Consider the following 15,064-nt stretch of genomic DNA (forward strand, 5'->3'; position numbering starts at 1 on the left):
AATCGTTGAAGTAACGCAACGAAGAGAAAAAACTTATGAAAAATTCTAATAATTTCCTCGAATAAATTCGATGCGATAAAAAATCCGTAGAAGAACTCACTTAGCAGCGGCAAAAAGAGTCGAGAAGTTGGTCACGTGTAACAGAAGGAGGCCGATGAGACTGTCGAGAGTCATCAAATTGCCGTCGAGAGGAGGCACGATCACCGGTTTCCTCGAATCGCTGATGGATGGAGAATTCTTGATCGGACGAAACGCCGCGAATTCGACCCTGAGGACGACTCGTGCCCGTCGTGATCCACGGCCCGCATTGGTACCGGCCGAAGAATCCCGGGAATTGAGGCCGATTGAGGCGTTCATTAAAATAACGACCGCCGGTTTCTGCGTCAAGACGAGAGAGTCATTTGCGGATGGATGTACGCGCGCGTGTGCGTCTGCAGCGTACGTGGCAATCACTATCTCGGGAATGGTGCCCGCCAGTGCGGCGGTTTCCGTTCTCCGCGGATGACGAGAACAGCTGGTCATCGATCAGCGTTGCGTGCTCGCGCGAATCCGGTCTTTCTGCGCGTCTTCTAGCCAGTTCTGCTCAGATCGGTAATTTCTCTTTTAATCAGCTGGGTTTTTTCTTTTTGTTATCACTTGGTCTGAGTACTCTGCGGACGTTTTCAAGGATCCTACGAAACGTTCGAATCGCTTGACGGTATTTCTGAAGATATTGGAATCCTGTAACGACTTTTTTGTTGCTAAGAACTTGTTGAAATGTGACGCAGAATGGTGAGAGTGCGATCAAGTGTCTTCGTAGGGATGTTCTCGAGAAATTGGTATCCTTGCACGTTTTTGCAACGATTTTTCACGTTTCCTTTGTAAATATCACGAATTTTCCATGTATCAGGTTATTTCGATGCAAAGTGGAGTGATTGGAATGTGTCGAGTCTGGAAATAGGGGGTTTCCATGGAGAGGCAGATTGGTGATTCATAGGTATTTCGGAAGAGATAATTCTAAAATATTTATATGGGTTAACAATTTTTATTACGCGGTTTGCTCGAGTGTTTCGTTTACGACCACCGATCCAAACGGAATCTCTTAAATCGTCGTTAATGGCAGACTATGTCGCTTAGTCGTCGAGGATTGCATAATTTATTTGCCATTAAAACGCACGTATGTTTACTTGTTTATTCCACTCTCGCGTAACAAAATGATCGCTGGTCCTTAGCGCAAATTGATCGGTAACCATCGTCGTTCCTCGATTGGCTCGTATTGTCTCGACGAGCTTAAACGACGGACTCGCTCGAGGCGGTCCAATTTAAATATATTATTTACCAAGGGGCTCGTTTGCAGCGTAGGTAGCATCCACGTAAATTAATTCCAATCTCGACGGCTCCTGAAGCGTCCAATTTGTATCGTTTCGTGCTGTCCGCAACCACCGACCATGGATCCCACCGATACGAACGTGGATGGAAAATTAACGCTTATCAGAAGTATCACGGGTGTAATGGACGGAACGGGACAAAAGCAAGCGAAAAATAAAGTAAGCTGGAGACAATTACGGAATTATAATAAATCAGAGGTGGATGGTGCAAGAGAAGACCCAGGAAGATATTCGCTCTGTTATTAAACCCACCGAGGGGACGGCAAAATTGACACTGTAAGACCCGTCTAACCAGCCTGCGAAATGTTAGGGTCGTAGGTTTAAGTCCCATCGTTCGGCTCCTTACTATCACTGGGAACAATGTCCAAGGAAACGTTGATAAAGAGAAACGAAACAACGGATAAGAGAGAAAGAAACTGCTCAAACTGGGCGAACGATAAAAAAACCATGGAACGGTAAACTTCATTACGATAAAAATAAACAATGGAAGGATCCCACGGAGTCGGAAAAATCCTCGAGACGAGAAGAGAAACGTACGGAGCTCGAGGTGAAACACCAGCGGTAATAAAAGAGAATTGAATTCGTGAAACAAGAAGAAGTTAGAGGGATACTATCAAACCTGCACCCATAACAGCACCCAAGAGTCTGCACCCAAGTTGAGTACACAACGGAACTCCTCCAGCAGACTTTCCCCAACTATCATTAAATCCAGCCAACAAGTTCGAATCCAAAGACCACGCTAAGCTCATCACGGATACTCTTCGCGAAACCACTGGACCCATTCTAACTCGAAGCATCATCCACAAGTACCAAGAACTTGGACTGATGGTTCAGTGCACCGTGGAAATGCCTGAAAACCCGTGAAACATCGAACCTGAGGAAGAACACGATGCTGCTGAAAGGATACCACGGGACCACGAAGATCCCAAGGCAACCCCTACGATGGATCCGCCCCAACGGTGGATGCCCACGGACACCAATAGCTGGACCCAGTCCAACGGGTGACGAAAGTTCGCAGCCAGAGGGAGGATGGGAAGAAAAATGGTCCCTCTGGACGAGGACCAAGTGAAACGGAAGACAGCTGAAAGAGGGAAGAGGAACAGGGAGGGAAATACAACTAGAGCCGATATCCACGCGCAAGTTTCCCGCGCAAATCGTGCCCCTCCCCACGGTCAACGGCGAAACCTCGGCGAAAGCAGATCAACCTGGCCAGTTGGACGTCGCGTCAAACACGAGGTGTCCGACGACGCCAGTCTACCGTGTCTTTGTCACGTGAATCGGCTATTTCCGGTTTCCTGTGCGCGTAACTCGAGTGCACGGACGGACGGTTCGACCGATCGATCCAGTTGCGTTCGATCGCGAGCCAGCGTGGTGACGTCGCCCCGTCCCGCGCAACCAATCCGCGTGGGTGACCACTCGCATCGATTCCACTGTATTTCGAGATATTTCGCGGTAACTTCGCCTCGCAAACGGTTCTGCCAGACGGGGTGTGATCGCGTTTTCAAGCCAGGCGTGAACTTTCAGCGTGATGGTGTGGTTTTCTTTTTTATATACGATACGTACACCGTAATGGAGCACCAGTAACAGGGTATTTATATAGGGGGTTGTTCAATGGTTGACGATAGAATCGCGGGTTCTCGTACGATTTCTTTGATGTCACGGTGGTGATAGGCTCGTTAGTTGATCGTCGTGGAGTTGATGAATGGGGATTCTGAATACTGGTGGGAGTTGGGATAGGTCATGGTTGTAGGGGGCATTTAGGTGGTTGGAGGACGACGTTAGTCCATGTTTACGACGTTACGTAGGGTCGACAGGAGTGCAATTAACTTATGAGCCAGCGGGTATGACGTTTGCCATTTTTAGAATGGCTTGTTGCGCAGTGTCCTAGGTCAGGTTCCTTGGTAGAGTGATTAATGTACTTTGAATGCCATGGAATGCTTGCCAGGGGCTAATCAATAGGAGCATACCTGTAGCTGATCCCAGAGTCCGCAGCTGTGATATTTGTCATTTTTCTCTAACGATTCGTTGCTATTTTCTTTGGATATTTATTGTTGCCACGCGTGAGGTGTGAGACTCTTTGACAACGTAACGAGCAACGCATTAATAGAGATATCATTTATCTGCTGCGTCACTTAACAACGAACGAGTGAACTTTTGCTATTAGTTGAGAAATTAAAAATTAAAATCGACATTCCACTGCCAGTACGCCTTAACGGTCTGAAAACAACTGCTTTGGTGGACATTTCGAGTAAAAGTATTTTCGTGTCGTAAAGATTCATTTGTCCAGACACGTTTGCACGCTGAATTTCTTTCTAAAATGAACTGTTAACGGAATAGAATATTAGTCGCAAATATTATACACGGTTGTTTGGTTGGACAAATTCGAGAGGACCGTAGATTTTCGTGGGAACCAAACTGGTTTCATAAATATGCAACGAACGTGATCTGAAGATCGTTGAATATTTATGAAACTCTGTGTATGTACCGTATCCTTCTTTCTCTCTTCAGTGGGTATGAATGGCGCATTAACATTCATATTTGTCATTATTTAAATATTTGTGGTACAACAGAGAGCCGGCGGAAGGTTGAAATGCTGGGGGAGTTGCGAAAAATATCGCGGCACGGTCGTGAAACGCGAAAGGGACGACGGTTGAAAAAGCGTGGCAGATTAGCAGGGACGTTTTGCAAGAATTGTTGCAATCGCGAAATCTCGTTGCGACTCGATCGCGGATCGTCGGGAAGCGCTTTTAGCGGTATTAAATAAACGGATCTGAATTATAAAGTCGCCCGGGAATATTGGATATAAATTCAGAACTTTCGAAAGCGTTGCTCATAAATTTTCCAGCTTTGACGGGCGTTCGAAATTAATTTTCCGCGGGAGCGTATCAATTTCAAAGTCTTGCGACGAGTCTGACTTTTGAAAAAATGATCCGTAACTCCATGGGAATTATTCAAATTAATCACGATACTTGAACGTTCTTGGACACGTTCCCCTGAGTGCTCGCCCGTAAATAACAATTTCGTTTCCGATCTCTATTTTCCACGAAAAACGGATAATTTATTCCCGCTGGCGCCGCGTTCCCGATACCTCCATTCATCCAGCGATTGGAAAATTACTTTATTACGAAATAAAAAAGGACCGAGAAGTCGAAGAGAAATACGTGCTCGTTCGTCAACGTTACCCTCGCGGTTATTCTTCACGCACCTCTCACGCGGAATTTATGAACAACAATTCGATTCTCGTCGCAGCTTCCTAACTGCTAGTCGATAGAAGAGCCACGTCGCGGATGAGAAATCGCTGGTTCTTAAAAATCTCATTTTTACCAACCATTTCTCGAAAAGTAACGCGAAGAGGGCTCGACCAGAAATTAGCTGAACGCCAGACATTTTACGGAAACTCTGGCTTGAATCCAATTCGCTAAATTTCCGGAGGAAGATAAGGATTTGGTCGAGAGGAGGCGCTGAAACAGTATCTCGAGCACTATCAGCTTCTATCGAGGGACACTCGTTCGGCACTCGAATCATCCTAATCTCTCAGTCCCCTATCAGATTCCCCATGCATTAGACCATTCGTTTATCAGTCGACCAATGGCGTCGACTTAATGAGAACGTCACGTTTCGTCGGTTCTGTTCACTCCACACAGTCGTTGCATTTCACTAGAAATTCGTCTCTCGAATTGGTCTTCTGTCGATTTAATAAATACTCTGCTAAAATATTCTGAAACACTTCTAGCCGAGTGGTGGCCACAATTTTCAGTTCTTATTGATCGAGTCGCTGCTCGAGTGCTCGGGTGAGTCACTGATATATTTTGTTAAGTACTCTTACGGTGCAGCCTGTATGTCGCCACGAGTCGAGCGTCCAGTCTAACGATTACGTGGCATCAGTCTGCGGTGTTCCAATGGCTTTCTCGTGGAACTTTCGACCATTGAGTTATCTTCGATATCGAGTGCTCACTCGCTTAAGTCCTACTCGAGTCCATTTCTACTCAAACACACACACTGCCACTTTTCTGACCCAGATCGAACTCTGTACCCGCGCTCGAGTTTCTCTTTTACCAAACTCGCGCTGGAAACCTTTATTAAGTCTCCAGCAAAGGCGCGCGGCTTGGCTTTCCTCTCGAACTTCCCCCGGAAATAATGAATTGATCGATGGGTCCTTCCCAGAAGTTCGCGAAGGTTGCCACGGGCCATTGAATCGGATCGAGGGATAATCGAGCCGTCGAAACTTCATAACGACTTCTCTCGAGATACTGGGCGGGCCTGGGTGTTTAGCTGGGAAATCGCTGACGATCAGATTTTCAGATAAGGACCGCTTAACGCGAAGACGAATGGTTGGGTTCCGTATCGTCGACGCGTCTTCTCAAAACGCCGTTCGATGGCCACACTTTCGACGAACTCGAGGGATCTCACACGCGACGAATTCTGGCGGATGAATTCGAGTTACCCTGATTATTCTAATTGTCATCGAGGATAGCTGAGCTGGTCGATTGGTTCCTGTGGTAGTCGAGATTCGTGTTGGTCGTACGGTTCGACGACGGGTTCTGAATTTTCTCAGCGAGATAAACGTTTCCCAGATAACGTCTCGCTTTATCGTGGAATAATAAAGCACTATCGAGGCGACCTAGAGTCGGTATCGACGCGTGCTCTGGCTTATCGCGCGTTCGTATTTGAAACACAGATTTCCTGTGATTTTCAATTTTATCGCGGAATTAAGGACTTTAAACGCCTGGTGATCGATCGTCGTTCGCAAAATTTCTTCTCGACGAGTGAATCGGTTTCTAAGAAAATGACGACGCTCGAATGGCGACATTCCGCTCTAGCTGTTGAAACTCGTTTGAAATCGACTCTGCTGCACGGTGATTAGAGCCTGGCCGTTAATTCCGCGGTTTCTAGGAAGCATAATTCACGGACAACGAGATAGACGAGTCTCAGAAGCTCTGGCTGACCCGAAAATGCTAATAGATTCTGATCGTTATGTAATTCTAGTTGGCGAACGTGTTAACGAAGCAGTTTCGGCTACTGAACTGTCCGCTGGCGATTATTGCGCAATGGTTTCTTAATATGTGACGTTCCTCTTCGAAACGTAGAAATATTTTAATGCACAATACGCGAGAGCTGCGCGCTGTTCTCTTTGGTAGTTGATTAAAATTTCGTTCAAGTTCAAAGCCGCTGAAATATCTGAAACGAGATTGAAGTCTATCGAAAAACCTTGAAAATATATACGCGCTCGTATCTCGAGATTAACTCCATCGATGTGAAATACGTATTCCTTCGTCAAATGCTAATTAATGCCGTGTTTGCGTTCGCTAAATTCTAATTGGCGTTATATTTATATTGTCAGATTAATTAACACCGTCCTTATCGATATCAGTCGCGATACAATTATTTGCGAACTTCGTTATCCGCGAAATTTGTTCCTCGAATATTTAAATCGCGATGTCAGACATTTTTTCGAGCCACAGAGAGCTAAGAAAGTCGTTCGACGTGTACGATAAAAAAAAAAAAAAAAAAAATGGAAAGACGAGGTAATAAGCGTCGCCTACCTGTACACGACCGGAAACAAGTTGGAGCGTATTTATAAACGGACCGGTGCGATCGTGAAAAGAGTCTCGGTGGATTCTTCGTGGATTACGTCAGTGCTGGAAAGGTCAGCCTTCTCTCGTTCTCCCTCCGGTTTCCCTTGGATGCAAAAAGGAACGTCTTACGAGATGATTTTGTAATCGAACGGAGCGTCGCGACACGGAAGCCACGATTATTTTTACTGGAATCGAACGACCGGCTCCTCGAGGACAGTCGATTGCATTACGAACTCGTTACGTAAAGAATTTCATGAAGCCTGCCGATCGAGCGTTTACTTAACTCTCGACTCTCGTTCCTCGTGCCAAAACCCAACAAAACTGAGAACCATCGATGTCAAAATAATATTTATTTCACAAAATTCCACGACTCTCGAACTCCACTCGATGTACGACAAAATTGAAGATTCGATGCACGTTTGGCGCGAAATAATTCCACGATACTCCGTTCCGTATTGGAATCCTCTGCAATCGAAGTTCAGTGGCATACCAGCAGGTTCGACGTGGCCTTTGCGAGTAGCCCAATTCGGAGTTTGAAATAAGGGAGCGCGATCGAAGTTTTCGTATCGCGAATCTCGGCTACGGATACGCCATCTCGATTCCTCCGGGACCGTACTGTTTCGCCACCCCTTCCTCTTCGCGTCGTATCGCGAATTATGCAAATTTCCACCAAACTTCGAAAATATCAGAAGAGAATCGTCGACGGACTTGGATGGGGACCCGTCGAACGAGGATTCGCTCGAATTTCAATGATCCGAGAGGAATGCGTTCGTTTCGAGTTTCTTTAATTCACCAAGGTCGAGGAAGTCTGGTTATAACGAGGCGTTTGTGGCCCAGGAACGTGGAACGCCAGCATCCAGCGAATTTCACCGGTCCATATCGATTCAACGCTGGGACGTGCCTTTAGACGAGAGAGGAAATGGTCGTTTTTGCGTAAATTGTCTGATATTGGTAGGAGGCGCCGGGAAACGGAGGATATTCTAATCGGAGGCAGGAAATGAAGCCTCGTCGAGGTTACGAAACCTGAGAGACATTTTATTCGATGTCACATGATCATGCGCTTTTATCTTTGACGACTCTCTGCAACGCTATCGGATTAATTAGCGTCTGACACGATCCTTGTACTTTTGAAAAATTCGTTATTTTTCTTTCATCAGAATTCTTCTTCTTCTATTAATCTTCTTCTCTTGCGATTAAAATCTTCTGTTTCCATACAGAGTATTTCACTTAAAAGTCCACTTGGCTGTTTTCGATTTCCTTAACCCGAGATTGTCTTTAATTTTCCTTTGCCTTGGATTCGCGAACCTTTTCACTGTTTCTGAATAAAATATCTTATGTAAGAAGCCATCCATCCGCTTCAAAATGTTCGTATTAATATCCTTTCTTTCTCTTTATTTCGAAACTGAATGTTTCACGTTGAAACTTTCATCCGCCTATTCTTGCGTTCCGAGTGTAACCTTTACGCGAGCGTGCTTCGTCGTCGAAATCTGCCACGCGTGTTTTACGAGTTCTCAGATGGATTTGTTAATCGAAAACCTTGCGGAGAACGATCCAATTCACGAGAGCACGGTTAAAAGATAAAGAGACGCGACGCCAACGAGGATCTAGCCTAATTAGAGTCTCATTTGGTTAAGTTGGTACTTGTCCCAGTTCGTCCAACCAGCTGCCGTGAAATTGCCCTATTGTCCCTCAATCGAGAAATATTCTCACAATGGGAACACTACTCGCGAATCATCTTCTTTAGGAACCATAAAACGTGCAAGAACTGTATCAGACAGAATATTCTCAGAGGCGTTATCATAATTCGAATCAGACATTGTGGCGTCTCGATCTATCGACTGGATACGTCTGAAGCTGTTCCTCCAGATATTCAGAATTGTTTTCGAATAGCGAAATTGTTTCCTCTTTTATCTCAACATTCGATGCTATTGGAAGACTCGATTTTCGTTAGAGCTAATTGACTCGAGTTTATTTTAATCCATCGAAGTTAATTTCAGACGAAAGTTGGCACTACGATCGCCAAAGTGTTTTGGCAAGCCGTTGCATCGCGTTGATACTTTGTCAGAAGGGTAGAAATAAATTCGATTTCATTCTGGATAGATTTCGTCAGATAAAAACGCGCGCGTAATTCTTTTGTTCGCCAGTGGAATGTAGAAAATACCGACTTGACGAGGAGATAATGAAGATGGTAATTTTCTAACTTGACGTAGGAAAGAGCAAGCGGAACGAGTCAGCCGCAACAGTCACGTTATTGGAAATGAACGCTAACGACGCCAAACGGGAGTAAATTGCCTCGTTTCCATGCAAGTAGAATGGAACAGACGGCTCCCGAATGACGACAATTTCACTGATAATCTGAAATTCATACGGCGCGTGATTCGTGAAAGCGTCGCGACGCCCACAGAGCCTCGTCTACTCTGCGAGCGACGCTTTGAAATTCAATCGTTCTAATGAAGCCCCTCTGTTAGGGTAAACAAAAATCCCAGCTGCTCTTCGTTTGCTGCTCTCTCGGCTCGAGTGGCTAGGAAATTGAATGTGATTTGGTTCTCCATTACCTTCCTGCAATTTCGAATATGTTTGATTAGGTAAATCATTTGTTTTCATTCCAAAAAAAGACTGGCAATTAGATTTTATTATCAAAAAGATTCTGCACTGGGACGATAGATTAGACGTTTCATAGGTTGTCAGTTGTTTTTTCAGTTGGTTCGCAGAGCTAGTAGATTAGGAAATTATCCAGATAACTTTTTCTCTGCAAATATCCTAAAATATACAACTTTTAATACAGGTGCCTAAATACACTAAAAGTTACCTAACAAGCATTAACTCGAAACGGCTCAGTGGTGTTTAAAAACAGTGTCTTAAAGTGCCAAATAAAAACTGAACTGTACAAGTGAATTAGATAGAAAAAAAAACAAACCCAAGAAAAGTGTTCAGAGTGTCTTAAAAAAAAATTACAAATCGATTCATCAATTAATCCAAACTCAAGATCAACTAACCAACCAGTCCAAAAATGAACGAACCACAAAAAAACCTCATCTAATCACCATCCATAGAAAACCCAAACCGCGATGCCTTATCCATAAATCCCATAACCACTCCGAAATCTACAATTCACCATCGTCGATGATCTGAATCCACGTTCACGAAGACGCCCATCACCTGAACAGTTCCACTCGAACCATCGAAAGGACAGGTCGCCAGAGCGACAGCCTCGACGGACAACCCCTTCGACGCCTGAAATGATCCATAAACGGAGGGACCAAGCGAGCAACGAGTTGGAATGCGGTGGAAAGTGACGAACAGAAGGGTCTAACGATGTCTGGCTCCAGTGGCGGCTTAATGGACTTCCCCGGGACCACTGGCGGCCTGAAACGATGCGGCGGTGGCATGAGTTCCCCGTCCCTGGCCGCTGGGGCCGGCGTAGCGGCTTCCGGGGGGCTGCCTCGTACCCTCTCAGCTTCCGCTCTGCGGCTGCGACCGTCCAGGAAGGCTGTGTTCTGGGAGCAGTGCTTCGAGTCGCCGCCAAAAAGAGACTTGTAAGTGGACGACGGTGGTCATCGCTGCTGGTACCTCGAATAGAGGTCGACGGTCGGTTTAGAGACGCCTAGGAACTTTGCAGAGCCCTAGTGAATCGCTGCTATGACGAGAATCGTTTGGTACACGGCCAGACGCGATGGTCGGTTTAATGGATGGGTTGCAATTTAGGGATCTTTGGAGTTGACGTAGTCACGGTTCAGGCGAAATATTTATTGCTCGACGAGGTATTCGTACGAGTTAGGTTAGGATCTCTAGGGACTTTATATGGTGAGGAGACATTAGGGGATTGTAGAGGGACTGGGTTCTGGTGACTCTTGGATCTGATTCAACTGGGAGTTGTTACGTGTAATTTTGGTTGACGTTCGGGAAACTGTGACTCATAAATTTGGCTAATTAGAGAGATTATTACGTTCTGTTCTTAATATAAATACACCAGAATGTTGGGAGTGTGAGTAAGCGGAGATTTTGCATTACCTCGGAGGATTTGCCGTTTCTTTTTCTCACTCTTCTATCGATCTCGTTTAAGCCGGATAAAAGTGCGCTGGTCAAGTCTAATTGGCACTAGCATTAACGGTAATTAGCTGCGAATTGTATATTAACAAACCGCGTCGCGATAACTGCCTTTCGATAAAACGCGGATCGATTCTTTTTCCTTGGAAGCTAATTGCCGCGCGATACACGATAACTTGCTGATAACGAGGCGTCAATGAACGTCGATCGTCAAAGGTTGATTAACGCTAATGCAACTTTGATCTACGTGCCTCGCGGACTAATTGATTTATAATTGGCGCTAACTTCTCAGCCGAACGAAAGCGACGAAAGGTGCCTCTCGAGGAGCGATGCTCGACGAGCGATAAGACGACGATAAGTGACGATAATGGGGACTCGCGATCTCGATCGATCGCAATCGATTCTACAAATTGGCGAGCAAAAAAAACAGAATTCTTGCTCGCGAAATTCGCGAGTCGTTAGCGCGAATATTAAATGTCGAACAGAAATGCAAACGTAGAATCGAGTGCAAAACGTTTCACAACTGGCAGAAAGCGATTGGCCAGCGGTCAAACCGATTCCTGGATGGCTCGGACACTCATCGACCGCGCGTTTATCGGTTCGATGTAGCTGAATAATAAATCAAACAAATGGCTGTCGCGGGGAATAAATCTGCGCTTTGGGAGAGGAGCCAGCAACTCATTTAGAGTTTGTCCGATCTCCTTACTTCCGTGCGTGTTCTACGATTCCTTGGAAAACAAATCGAGCGCCATTTTACAAACACTCGCGGACAGCTTGTTAGACAAGATCGTCGTAATTTAAATTGTTCGCGAAAATGTTTCATTCTTTATTTCTCTTCGATAAAATCGATTGGTCGCGAAGGCAGAATTCGATTCGAGTCGAAGGAGAGGATAAAATGGCGATTGATTGGATAATCATGCTTTCGTTAAGTCAGCTTCACGGCGCGATTAGATTATTGCCTTTGCTCAATGAATCGCTGCCACCTTGAAACCTAATTTTTGCTCGGAAAAATTGTAGCTGAATCGAAGGCCTTGAAGCTTTAATGGAACATCAATTCGCTCGACGAAGACGGTAATTGGGGTGAAACAACGTTACCCCCCATCGGTTTTGTCCCTCGTCTGTCAAGACGCAACCAACAACAACAACTCAGATCTGTTCGATCACTTTTTCTCCTCCCGTTCGAATTTTCATCCAACAATATTTCACGAAACCAATTTAACGGATTTACATAATACATACCGTTATTTTATCGCCGCTGTATCTCGTCCGGTAAATACAAAATTGGGTTTATGTGTTCCAAGCTTGCGAAATTGAATGACGTTTGCTCTTGCGTCAATCGTATCCACGATTTCCACTATTCGACGTGGGAAACTGGTTTGGATCGTCGGTCAAAGACACGGATGTTAGCAACTAACACGATACAAAAGCATTTTAAAAGCTAGAGAAACAAAAATTTATTTCTCGTATTAAATCGAACAACGAAATCAACAAAGACGATCAAATCTATCATCAAAAATTGCTACAGACAAAAATGGACCTAGATTCAACGATAATACACCGTTCTCGCACATGGCCGTCACGTGATGTCGTTTTTGGCCGTTGTTGGCTCGCGTGGACATCAAAAATCGCCTCTATGGAGCTAAACTGCATCGATGCTCGGTCATCCTGAGCATTCGTGGCACGCGTTGACCCAGAAACCGATCTGAATCGTCCGATCTCGATGGTTCCGCGAGCGTGGCGACGATTCACCGGCTCGAATCGAATAAATACGGACGAGCCCAGGTATTTCTGCACCGCGTCTTCCTGGACCAAGTCTAATGACGGATGTCGAAAATACCGGGAATCGTCTGTTACGTGACGTGATTCCTTTCTTTGAACGTCGACGGGGAGCTGGAATAGGTTTACGGCCATCCAGAAGATGTTTACCGGTAACCCAGTTTATTCTAGACCGTACGTACACCGCTCGTTGGTCGATATCTCTGGTAGCCAGAGTTTCTTCGAGTCGAGACAGTTTGACGAAGAGTACAGTTTCGCTTTATTGTTCGCGGTAGAATAAGACTGGCATTTCTAGGAATTTCCGTCTTAAGAACATGGTACGTTTTCCAGGGGATTCCCAGGAGTGTCCCAGGAGCGTGCATAGCGTCTAGGGAATCCGTAGGGACTCTTAAACAGGCGCAACGCTCGAAATGTTAGCTTCTAAGTGTAACTGTAAAGTCGAATCGAGGTGGATTATTTCACCAGTTGCGTTTGATCACGTGTACCTTCGATTTTGCGATCGTGTCACGTTCCGTTGCGTCGATGATCGAATAAAAAGTTCATTTGACTGCGTCGAAACAATAAAAACGCCTGTACGCAGTTCCATATGCAAATGGATGTGGCTCTCAACCACGATTGCGAAGAATTTCTAGATCTCGATGTAGATCGATCGAGATCGATCGTTGATCGATTTTAAGTTGATGCCGTGAAAATTGGTTTTTAACGAGAGACCACGCGACCTTTCACCTTTCTTCCAGCGGTGGGGGATGTAAGAGGGGGGGCAAGGGATTTTCGTTGAGGAAAACGCGAAACAATTCACGCACGTGTACGTGGCTCGCGCGTGGGATGGCGCGTGATTTAATTAAAGGAAATTCCGCGAGCGACCTCTCGCCGCTTTAGAAATTGGAAACGCAAGCTGAACGATGGTATTCCGCCGTTGCGGAAAATTAATTTCTATCTCGTTAGCCCGCGTATAATTAGCCCGGGCCCGTGTACTATTCTTTCAGCGTCCCGCCGCGTTACGTGGCGCCAACAAGCGGCTAAGTGAAAGGAAAAAAATCGATGAAGCTTTTTTTTCGCGTACGCGCCTCTCATCAATCCTCCTGTCATTGCGAAGAACCAAGACGAATTCATTTATCGTCGCGAGCAAAAAGCGCGGATACGAATACACATTCGTATATCTCACTCGCATAGATAATCGGAACCTGCAGAAAAAAGCGAATTAACTTTTAACTCGCTGTAAAGTAATTAGCACGCGAGAGTCTCGCGATAGGAGGGGGAGTGTACAGTTTGCAACGTGAGAGATACGCCACGCCTGCATGACTTTAGACTGCAGCTTTTTTGGGAACACGAAGCTAAACGCCGAGTTCGTAGCAAGCTGAACCGTTCACCCATTTCACCATCCCTTCGTTTCACCGTACTTTTGCCTGCGACCGCGTAGCTCAGCGAGGACTGACATTCTGTTCCTTAAATTTCCAGCCATGGCGAGGACCTCATCGTCACGCCGTTCGCGCAGATCCTTGCCTCTCTGCGCTCGGTCAGGAACAACTTCCAATCCCTCACGAACGTACCTACGAACAAGTAAGTTGCCCCGTTTAAACGACCGTTCGATTCACCGCGAGATCGTAATCTTTCCTTTGATCGTTCGTCCACAGATCACGAAGGAGTAGCGGGGCGCAAGGCAGCAGCACGCCGCAGCCACGGATCCTGGCTCCAGGAGGTAACCAACCCCTCATCGAACCCCAATTAATCATAAACTCGCGGAACACCATTGTTCCTCTCGTCTCGACGTTACCAATTTCCAGAATCCATCTCGACCGAACGAACCAGTTAAAATCCAATTGTAATCGTTTCGCGTTTCCACAGAATTTGCCTCCGATCGTTGGAGAAAAGAATGGTCCAACGATCGAGTAAAATATTCACGTCACGGTGCGAATTGTCGCACGGATGGAGAAGCAGGGTTCGACTCGGAGGGAAATGGGATTCTCGAAATTGGCATTGAAGCCCAACCCCTTCACCGTTTCGTTTCAACTCTCCTCATCGTTTCTCCCTTTCCTTCCTCGCTTCATTTGTAAACCCTTTCGTCCTTTGACGAGCGTCTGGGACTCGTTTATGCCGTGCCACGTTCCCCGTAATCCCGCTCGTAATCCCTTTCGGTTTCGCGCGTCGATCCGGGTTTCATTTGGGGAGCTGAGAAAACGAGATAAGAATCCCATTATCGCCGCGATCCTCGCGATGGAACGAAGTTGTCAAAAATCATTTCGCCCACAAGATCGTTCCACGCGTGGTCGTCGAAGCGGAAATTGCTCGAGGATCGCG

General features: G+C 45.9%; 1 protein-coding gene across 14 annotated transcripts in view; it reads left to right on the forward strand.

Moving 5' to 3' along the window:
• Positions 1-15,064, forward strand: part of Dnc (phosphodiesterase dunce) — a 219,903-nt gene that overhangs the window by 180,353 nt on the left and 24,486 nt on the right. For 13 of the 14 annotated variants that reach the window (XM_076901305.1, XM_076901311.1, XM_076901312.1 and 10 more), the window contains 2 exons: positions 14,225-14,326; positions 14,401-14,465. In XM_076901305.1, coding sequence (XP_076757420.1) covers positions 14,225-14,326; positions 14,401-14,465 — 167 coding nt within the window. Of the gene's footprint in view, positions 1-10,163; positions 10,480-14,224; positions 14,327-14,400; positions 14,466-15,064 lie in introns of those variants that run through there. The other variant, XM_076901313.1, reaches the window with a different exon arrangement.

Source organism: Xylocopa sonorina, chromosome 9 (genome assembly GCF_050948175.1).
Source record: "Xylocopa sonorina isolate GNS202 chromosome 9, iyXylSono1_principal, whole genome shotgun sequence".
Taxonomy (NCBI): Eukaryota; Metazoa; Arthropoda; class Insecta; order Hymenoptera; family Apidae; genus Xylocopa; species Xylocopa sonorina.